General features: G+C 44.1%; 1 protein-coding gene across 1 annotated transcript; it reads left to right on the forward strand.

Moving 5' to 3' along the window:
* LOC146962062 (E3 ubiquitin-protein ligase pellino homolog 2) lies at positions 1 to 10081 on the forward strand. Its single transcript, XM_085770146.1, has 7 exons — positions 1 to 327; positions 5704 to 5833; positions 6192 to 6293; positions 7386 to 7583; positions 7770 to 7955; positions 8684 to 8889; positions 9669 to 10081. Exons 1-7 carry the CDS (start codon positions 248 to 250, stop codon positions 10051 to 10053), a joined length of 1287 nt encoding a protein of 428 aa, XP_085626272.1. The 5' UTR covers positions 1 to 247; the 3' UTR covers positions 10054 to 10081.
* Positions 10082 to 11218: the final 1137 nt, after the last annotated feature.

The raw sequence follows: 11218 nt of genomic DNA on the forward strand, positions 1-11218 counted from the left end.
AGATTTGTCGTGATACTAACTAGCTACACACTGGCACGAAAGCCATGAAAAGATGCTCCTTCACGGGATTAAAACAATAAAACAGGCAACAAGAAGTCTGGAAAAACTTTGCCGAACTGTGGCCAAACTTTGATAGACTACAACCCCGAACTACTTCCCGACAGTTTCGAGTGTGTTAGCATTGTTTTAATCTCACCACTATCGCCACTGGACGCGGTTCTTTTTTCTCCTGGAGCAGTCCAGTCTGATGAATTCACCGAAAAAAGACGGAGATGATGATGTGCCCGTTAAAGACCCGGTAAAATACGGCGAATTGGTCATTTTGGGGTAAGTCTGTTCAAACCTGAAGCTTATAGTAACATTGTGTAGGATGGAGAAACGCTCCAGCGGCGAATTAACGTTAAATAGCGGCAGCATCAGTACAATAAACCCACAGATGACGTGTGATTTGGGGGTTTAATCCACCGCTCAAACATCACATAAATCGCTCTCGTGGGGTTTTTTACGGACAGAAAATTCATAATTGAAACACGTTCAATTCGTCTGTTTTACTGCACATTGTGTATGACTGTGTGTTAATGTCACAAACTAACTTTACGATCCAGGAGAAAGCAGATTCCCCCAAACTATGTAAACTAGCGTATTGTTTCGGGGCATCGTGTGTGGTGCGTTTGGGTGTAATAGGTGCAACATCATCTTTAGCCGTAGTACATGAGGCTGTTAACCGATGTAGCTGCTTTTTCATCAATGGTTGTAGTGATGGAGGAGGAGGAAGAGGAGGAGGAGGGGGGTGCTCTGGCTGAAAATCCCAATGATGTCATACTATGCTGCTGGATCTGTAAAAAAGTAGGGCTGGGGGTGATATCACGGTCTGAAAAATGTATGCACTTTGCTCATATTGTTTCGTCAGAGAGCATCATCTGAGCTGTTATTACTAATTAATAAAACGTCGCATCCAGATGACCAGCCATGCTGAGGAGGAGGAGGATGAGGAGGAGGAGGAGGAGGAGGAAGAAGAGGAGGAGAGCCCCTCTACATCACCAGCAGCACACACAAGCAACACAGTAGGCAGGATGTGCTGATGACAGCCACCGGCTTCCACAAGCGTTTCCACCCGTACCGCTTCACACTGTGCACAGTCTGCAGGGACAAGAAATGCCACCACACACACACATATATATACAGACACACACCCACACACTCACACAGTCATATCCAGGCTTACACAGGCCTCCCTGCTGCCCTGCAGAGCTTCCTGTGTATGCCAAAGATAACTGACCTAATGGCCTATTGCTTCCCCTCCGGCTGAACATGGAGTGAGGAGGCTGTAGCCCGCCTGTATCGGAATACTGATTAGTCGTCCTCCTCCTCATCTGACTCTTTGAACAGAGCAGCCCTTTACATCCTCACAGGAGAACAAGGAAATGACAATTTAATGCCAATTTTGGGGTTTAAAGGCCACGCAACTTTATACACAGGCGTTATGGCTCTGCGGTGCAAGCCTTAGCGCTTAATGTGCTTCTCCAGGGGGGGAAGAAAGTGCATGCATTTGTATTCGCTCGCTTTTAAACTGTAATGATGATGAGGTTTGGTTTGATCTCGTGGTCACAGGCTCGGGGGCTGATAAAGGTTTCCTCTGTGTGGTTTTCAACAAAGGCTGAGTGATACTGAGAAAATAGTTGTTGTTATAAACGAAGATCTTCTGATTGTGCGTCCGTTCTTATCAAGCAACACGATTTATGCTGTTGCAAGTGTCAGGATCTGCATTGATACAAACATTATGACACATTATGTCACACCTGGATCGGTAGGATTTCTCATGATCACTCGAACATAACAGTGGGTGACTGACTGACTACCACTTCCTGTCAGATTCATCACATTTTTTCTGCTTTGTTTGTGTGCAGATGTGGTTTTGACTTTGCATCTCACCAGCCTCGCATTCACGTGCCCCGTGTGGTCGATGCTTGCCTCACTGCGGGGGCCATGTGATCTTTGCAGTGGCTGCCTGCCACCGCTCATTACCTTAGTTAGCCTGGACACCATGTACAGCAGCACTGCCCCATCCAGCCGGCCAAGCATCGCTCCCCCCCACCCCACCCCGCCCCATCACAACCTTTGCTCACTATGCAAACACCCTCTTGTCCTCACTGTTTATCTCTCCCACACCCTCTCCCTCTCACCCGTAACCCCTCTTGACTCTATCTACTGTCGCATTCCTCCCCCCTCTTCGCGCCGGGTCCCTTCCTTCCCTCCCCAGCCTGCCGCTGTTTTGCTGAGTGCTCGCTTTCCCTCCTTGGTGACTTGCCTTCAACGAAAATAAACTCTGTGTCGAGGGGCAGAACGAGTGAATATTTCATATTGTGCTTTACGATGCGCACACATGCGTGGTGGTTGTAGGCCAGGACTGAGCCTCTCCTCCATCGGCCTCCCCACCACCCCCACCTCAACCCTGCTTTGCGCTGTATCTCTGCCCCTTCTCTCCATCTCCTCTCCTCCGTCGGCCCGTTGCTTCATTTCATTCATTAAGCTTTAGTTTTCTGAAGCTCCTGAATGCTTTTCCGCCCGTTTTTCTGTCCAGGTTCTCTCTCCTTCTAAGCTGATTCTGTCTTCTGCTCATCTTTGCTCCCATTTCACATCTTCTACCTTTTTTAACCAGACCCCCCCTCTGCATGCCGTCCCCATATGTCTTCTTTTCATGACCCAGCGCACTTCAGTTTGAAGAGTCGGGCAGGGCCGAGGAGGGAGCGGGTAGCACTGAGTCATCTTCTTTGATTGGACTCTGCATTTAAATTTATCACAAGTAACTGTGGCCCGTTTGAAGGTTTTTCATGGTTACTTGCCCAGCCCTCTCACCAGCACCCTGCAGACCGCTGTTGCCCATATTAGATGAACTTCGGCCCTGCGTTTAATTAAAATCACATAGTGTCATAAGTTTAACCATCAAAACAGTTTTCAGATCTTTAAGTAACTAAACTGAATGAACGAACACTGAAATAAAAAAAGTGCGTCATGTTAACATATGAAAGGTGTAACTGTTTTCCCACTTTGTGCGGTTAGAAAGATTAAAATCTCACTGGATTTCCTGACTTAATCAGTGTCTTATTGGATTAGTTTGTTTTTTTCTTTTCAAACTTTAATTAGATGTTTTTTCGGGCTGCGGCTAACAATCGTTTTCATTGTTCACTTAACCTGCTTGTTATTTTTCTGATTCATTGCAGCTCTTGAAAGCTGCACACCAACAGTGGATAAGAGGCGGTGTGTTGGGCTTCAGTCCAGCTTCAGAGTCGATATATAAAACAGCAGATGAAAGGGAAAAGAAGAGACCTGAGAACAAATGTTAACTGCTGTTTGTGAAGTTGCAATATGTTGTCGTCGGCCCCATATTGCACCTCTCCATAGATGTGCTTTCCTTTCCTTTGGTTGGTTGGTTGTTTGTTTGTTTGGGTAATCTCTGATATTCCGTTGATGTGTGAAAGGCGTCTGATTAGCGCGTGTGTGTACTGACTGAGACTGTGATATCACACTTAAAAGGAACACACTTGTGCTTAATCAAACCTGTAGTTTGAGGTAGTTGACAATAGCAAAGCTGTTGAGAATAAAATGTTCCAACCAGTAGTCCAAAAACCCAAAGTCTTCATGTTGCGATCATAATAGAAGAAAATTTCACTAATTAATGAATAGACTGATAATTTCAGCTTCAGTTCAGATGAACAATTCCAGTGGATTCCAGTTTGACCAGCAGCAAACAAGCTCAAAGTGTCTGATTTGTATCAATATGAAATGAATAAATCAGACAGTTTTGCACCAGAAGAGCTGTGATCAGCAGATTATTGGCATTCTCATTCTACATTTCCAACACATATAAAAAAGTGTCACAGATTGATTTGCTGCTTGATGAATCAATCACAGAGTCAGAGCTCCAGTGCACAAACCCAGTCAGAGGCAGCGCACAAACCCAGTCAGAGGCAGCGGTGTGTTTCCACCCCCTCTGTCACACTGTGACACAGATCACAACAGAGCCAGACCAGATGCTCTGTGATCTGATCCGGTTTGAAGGGCCGGTAAAAGCAGAGTTATTGTCCCTCTCAGAGTCTTCCTGCCCGCCGGGTGTCCTCTGAATAGTTTTAATAAAGACCATGCCCTGCTGATTAGTCAAAAGCTTTAAAAAACCAGAATACTGCCTTCTGTGTGAACCCAGAGTGTGAAAACCATGTTCGACACGGCCTCAGGAAAAAAAAAGAGGTACAGTTTCTGGATTTTGGTGAACGCCAGCTCCAGAGAGAGAGAGGTTCATCATCTTCTCCCACAGACAAGATTGATAGTGAATTATAAACGACTGCAAGTTCAGAATTCATTATTAATCAGCCTCATAAGGCGAATGTAGATTTTCATGTCAAGAGCACAAACCTTCACACCAGCATTCAGAATCCTAACCGGAACACTTTGTCAGTGTTTGTATGGTTAATGGCGTTCTGAAAAGGCTTTTCACTGTGAAGAGAGGTTAGAGCAGACGACAAGCAAGCTCCGCCAGCGTGCGCATGAGGTGAAGTACAGGATGAGTGAGGCAGATCAAGTGCTGTTTGTCCTGTTGGTTGAAGTTCAGGGCTTTAATGTGAATCACGAGTGGTGGTGGTGGTGGTGGTGGTGTGCTGCTTTGATTCATTTCAATCAGAGATGTATAACTGTACAGATGTACAAAATGAATTAAAGCTTGTGCTTAAGTTGTTATGAGTTATGAGGACATACTTTCAGCACCAGTGGTCTTTTATTTAGGGCTGCAACTAACAGTTATTTTCATTGTCGATTATTTAAACAATTAATCCTGAAAATGTCAATCAATGTTTTGCAGGACGCCTTAAAATGTCTTGTTTTGTCCACAAACCAAAGAGAAACTCAGTTTATTGGGTAACACTTTACTTGAATAGGTATTCATAAGATTGGCATAAAACAGTCATAACCATGACATAACAGCTGTCATAAACATCAATGAATAATTATGACAGCTGTCGTTAAGTGTCATTCGGTAAGTTATGTCACTTTTGATGCAAAGTTGACATTGTTTGAGATGTCCTTGTTCTGACAACTTGACATAATTTTTGAAGTTTGGCAATTAGGTCTGCTATGACAGTTTAAATTGTCTTTATGTCAAGTTGTCAGAACAAAAACATCTCAAACAATGTCAACTTTGCATCAAAAGTGACATAACTTACAGAATGACACTTAACGACAGCTGTCATAAGTATTCATTGATGTTTATGACAGCTGTTATGTCATGGTTATGACAGTGTTATGTCAATCTTATGAATAGTTATGTCAATCTTATGAATACCTATTCAAGTAAAGTGTTACCGTTTATTGTCATAAAGGAACAAAGAAACCAGAAATATTCACATTTAAGAAGCTGAAATCAGAGAATTTGGACTTTTTTTCTTTAAAAAACTACTCAAACCGATTTTTCGATTATCAAAATTGTTGACGATTAATTTAATAATCGGTTATTGTGCGATTAATTGTTGCAGCTCTAGTTTTATTTACAGCTCAAGTTTTCCAATGTGTCACAAATTGTGTTCATCCACCTTTAGGCAGGATGAACTGCGTGTGTGCTGTCGTCACCGCCCGGGTTGCGCTCAGCCGTGGCATAATGGCCGTGTTTCCGTGTTCTGATTTCCATGTGCTTGTTTTTTGTTTGTCTCTGTCCAGGTACAATGGCTCTCTTCCAAGCGGAGACCGGGGCCGCAGAAAGAGCCGCTTCGCTTTGTACCGAAGGGCCAAGGCCAACGGCGTCAAGCCCAGCGCAGTGCACATCCTCAACACACCACAGGACAGCAAGGTACGTGTGTGCGCGCACATGTTTTGCCTTCGCTTGTGTTTTTATCAGTGTGTAACATTAGTTTCCTTCCTGTGAACTCCCAGTTGTCTGTCGCAAATGGGACGGAGGAAGGATGACTAAGCACGTAGACGGAATGTGTGTGGCCTGTGGATGTGTGTGTGTGTGTGTGTGTGTGCGTGTCTGCCTACACAAATGGCGACTGACACATGATGGGGAAAAATGTAAAAATAAATCATTATCCCCATCCGGCCATTTCCTTTTCAGCAACACTGTTTTCAGTCAAAGTGTCTGGGAGATGACAGACTGTTCCAGAAGATGAGCATCAACTCAACTCGCTTGTTGCCTTTTGTTGTTGCAGGCTGTACACAGCAGGGGGCAGCACAGCATTTCCTTCACTCTGTCCCGCAACCAGACAGTGGTGGTGGAGTACTGCCATGACAACAACACAGACATGTTCCAGGTAACACGCTAAGAAAAATCCAGCTCTTCCTAGGTGATGGCAGGTTTTTTTTATTTATTTTTTTTTTATAACTTTTTATTTAAACATTTTAATCATTTTACAAAACATTTCCTGACATATGACTTCATATAATAAATGAATGTCAGGCCTTATAACAGTATAAGTTACAATTAATATAAATAATTAAATAAATATATAACAAAATAAAATAGTAGTAAGAAGAAGAAGAAGAAGAAGAAGAAGAAGAAGAAGAAGAAGAAGAAGAAGAAGAAGAAGAAGAAGAAGAAGAAAAAAATAAAAAAGAGGAAACATTGAAACAGGAATTAAATACTAAGAGTAGAAATAAATAGATTAAAAAAGTAATAATAAATAGATAAAATAAATAAATGAATTAGTTAATTTAATAAGTAAAAAATAAAGATATGTGTGTAATAAAACACACACACATCCATACATAAACATACACACACATGCATACAGTACACATACCTTCATGCACATATACACCCATATAGATTAAGATAAGGAAGTGAATATGATTAATGCATAAAGATAAAGTATAAAAACAGAATAAGTAAAAGTAAAGCAAAATAGAAATAGTTACACAAAAGGTAAGGTAAATGAAAAAATAAAATAATTATGATATTTATAATAGTAACAATAAGAATAACAACATAAGCAAAATGTTCTAAAGAGGAATTCAGATAGGCATCTCTTCATAGTACTCCATCATATCATCCCAGGTGACGGCAGGTTTTACAGCAAACAACCCACATCTGAAGTCACGAGCAAGTATCTCCAAAATTATGCTGTTACATAATGTCATCAAAGGAATTTCTGCCGTCAGTAGATTATTTTGGTTCATACTTACTTCCATTAAGTATTAAAAATGGAGGCCGGTGTGGAAAACCTCCAAGACAGTCTATTTTTACACTATTGAGTTTTGCTCTTAAAATAGTATCACATACCTGTCGTCATGTCTAAAATTAAAACAGTAGAACCATACAGTGTGCACCAATATCTCATTTATAAGCTTTTTGTTTTGACGATTGTCATCCAGAAAGTGTTTCTCTGTGTTTGTCCCCCCTGCAGATCGGACGCTCCACAGAAAGTCCCATCGACTTTGTGGTGACAGACACCTCCGGAGGGGGAAAGGAGGGCGAGGACCCGTCCATCGCCCCGAGCACCATCTCACGTTTTGCCTGTAGAGTCGTGTGTGAACGTAACCCACCCTACACCGCACGCATCTACGCTGCAGGCTTTGACTCCTCCAAAAATATCTTCCTAGGGGTGAGTAAACCAACCATCCAGCCAACAAAGGTGTCTTAATACGAGATCTATTTTTGGAATCTGCCGTTTAAAAAGCTGATTTGATGCCAGTGTTTGAAGCTTTGTCAGCGGCGTTTCTGTGTTGTTCTTCAGGTAAAACAACAGTCTGATCATGGATGATTTCTATATCCCTGTGTCTATGCACAGGAAAAAGCAACCAAATGGAAGAACCCTGACGGACACATGGACGGCCTGACCACCAACGGCGTGCTAGTGATGCACCCAGAGGGGTTTCCAGAGGACCCCAAGCAGGGGCTGTGGAGGGAGATCTCCGTCTGCGGTGACGTCTACGCCTTGCGGGAAACACGCTCCGGACCCAGCCGGGGCAAACTGGTGAGTCAGCGCTTGTTTTAAAGGGATAGTTCACCCAAAATTCAAATTTCACTCATTATCTACTCACCCTCATGTCGACTAAGAGCTGTGAGAATTTTCAGAGTCCTCCGTCCCTTCTCTGAGTTACGGGGGGGTCCGTGCAGCAGTATTTGTCCATATAATGGTTGTGAATGGATACCACTTTTCTTTGTCCAAAAAGACACACCAAAAAACATCCAAATACCTCCATGCTACTCGTCTGTAATGTCCCTCTTGTATTGAAGCCCCGACATGAGAAATTGTTCCGCCGGTGACACAGGAAGAGCAGTGAACTGAGCTTAACAAGCTTAAAATACAGTATATACTTTACTATATACTTTTCGGAACAATTTCTCATGTCGGGGCTTCAATACAAGAGGGACATTACAGACGAGTAGCATGGAGGTATTTGGATGTTTTTTGGTGTGTCTTTTTGGACGAAGAAAGTTGGTATCCATTCACAACCATTATAATGACAAATACTGCTGCGCGGACCCCCCCGTAACTCAGAGAAGGAACGGAGGACTCTGAAAATTCTCACAGCTCTTAGTCGACATGAGGGTGAGTAGATAATGAGTGAAATTTGAATTTTGGGTGAACTATCCCTTTAACACCACGTCCACACGCCGCTCACTGACGTCTCCAGAGTCAGACTCTTCATCCTAGGCTCGGCGGTAAATGTGTGTCTGTCTTTACGTGAACTCTCGCAGGCGGAGGGAGAGAGCAGCGCGCTACGAGACGGCTCCCTGGTCGACCTGTGCGGCGCCACGCTGCTGTGGCGCACGGGGGAGGGGCTGATGCGAGCTCCCACCCTGCGTCATCTGGAGGCGCTTCGCCAGGAGCTCAATGCGTCTCGGCCTCAGTGTCCTGTGGGTCTCAGCACACTGGCCTTCCCCAGCCTGCCACGCAGCCACAGGTGGGACATAAGACATAAGACTTTTATTAACCCAGCACATGGGAAATTTGGTTGTTACAGTAGCATTTGTAACAAGCAAGGTAAATAGGATATGCAAATATAGAGATATAAAAATGATGTAAGACAAACAAACATATTGTTATGTAGCTACCAAAATGTTTCATTACAGTTATTTACAAGGTTACTATAGTAACTGACCGATTGACCTATGGCTAAGGCCCGCCCCCTCCACTCACTTGGACAAACAAATCAACATTGTGTGACAGGCGCTATGTCACCTGTTTGGGATTCAAAGAATTTTTTCTCTTAACTATGTCTGTGTTTATGGACAAGTGTCTGTGCTGTTAGCAGAGGACTAGCCAGCCGTCATGATAGCATGCAGGCTGAGCTTCAGTAACGTCACCGTGCTGGCTCTGATTGGTCCTGCCTGTTAGGATACCTTGTGTCTGAGTTGCATTTACCCCATGCACATTGTTTGACCATGTTTTAAACTTCATATCTTTAAAAAAAGCTCATAAAACTGAGCAATACTGACTTTCTCTCATGCATTTCAGTTGACATCCAGGCAGAGAAGGTCCAAATGTACAGTATGGGAATGGGTATATACGCACTGTGATTGGCTCATTGTGTTTGAGGGCGGGGCTTAGCCATAGGTTAATTGCTTACTCAACAGCAAAAAGACATGCCATCTGTCGGTGTTTCATACTTTTTGACAAACCTAAAAATTAAAAAAAAAAAAAGTGTCAGTACTGAAATATCTGTTGTCACTGTTACCGCAGCCTTGAAGAACGTCAGCCCTGGGTCTACCTCACTTGCGGCCACGTCCACGGACGCCACGACTGGGGCCAGAGATCCGAGGGGCAGGAGGATCCGGGGGAGGGCGAGGGCTCCACGACCCGCCGCGAATGTCCCCTGTGCAGGACCGTGGGTCCCTACGTGCCCCTGTGGCTGGGCTGCGAACCCGCCGTGTACGTGGACGCCGGCGCTCCAACGCACGGCTTCGTGCCGTGCGGCCACGTCTGCTCGGAAAAAACAGCCAGGTACTGGGCCGACACCCCGCTGCCCCACGGGACCCACGCCTTCAGGCCCGTCTGCCCCTTCTGCTCCACTGCCCTCAGCACGCCTGGCTGGACGCGACTCATCTTCCAGGGCCCCATCGACTAGTCGCTCCGACACAGCAACCACTGTCACAGTAACAGAAAAGACGCCCGAGCTTCATTCATGCTGCACATGTTGGAAAGGTATTGATAAGGAGAGTTCAACATCATCTTCCTGTTATTAAAGTGATATTTCAACATTTTGGCAAATTCGCCCATTGTCATAATCCCTATAGTCATAGCAGTAGGTCCGTTACCTTTAATTGTGGATGCAAGCTGTTTTCCGATCGGCGAGGCAGAGATGCAAGCTGCTCAGCTAACGCTACGGAGGCATATGGTATTACCGGTTTTCCCTAATCAAACTCATCAAATACACAATCCAACAACTCCAAAACGCTCTCGTGGACAAGTTGTGACCTGCACATTCACTACGCTTTGAAAGAATAATGGAACGTTACGAGACAAATGCATAGCCAGAACTACATTTCAGACACTCTGGAGTGACTTCAAAAGCAGTAGTTCTAAGTATTTGCTTCGTGTGTCGCAATGTTGCATAACTATATGTTATTTTTTCATAGTGTGGTGAATGTTGCGGTCACAACTTGTCCACCAGAGCGTTTTGAAGCTGAGGGATTGTGTATTTGATGAGTTTGATGAGGGAAAACTGGAAATACCATATGCCTCCGTAGCGTTAGCTGAGCAGCTCGCGTCTCTGCCCTGCCGATCGAAAACAGCTTGCACCCACAATTAATGCTAAGGAGCCTGCCCCTAAGACTGTAGGGATTATGGCAATGGGTGAATTTGCCAAAATGTTGAAATCTCCCTTTAACAGGTGTGATCTACAGACAGTATTTTGTCACTGAATGCAGCTCGGAGCTGAAGAATCCCTCCCCTTGTTTATCCTTCAGCTCTTGATAATTGGCATAAGATGAGGAAGATAGGTGGTTAAATTATGGCAGAATAATCAATACTGTGATGTGAACAGTATTTCCTTACACTATATAAGGTGTCTGCGTCTTTGTCATTCAGGAGTCTGCTGTCATTCATTCCAAAAAAACACTAAACCAGCTGATCTGGCCCACCCCCAACACGGAGGAGCTTGAATGTTTTTCTATTGTGCCATGTGAAACAAACATTTCACTCCATTATCTACTTGCACAGCCTTCCAGTAATTAGACATTTCATGAAACATTCAGAGTCCAACACTTTCAGCAACCATGTAGGAAATGACA

This window comes from Trachurus japonicus, chromosome 24, assembly GCF_045865225.1.
Source record: "Trachurus japonicus isolate A0001 chromosome 24, Traja_1.0".
NCBI classification, from domain to species: Eukaryota; Metazoa; Chordata; class Actinopteri; order Carangiformes; family Carangidae; genus Trachurus; species Trachurus japonicus.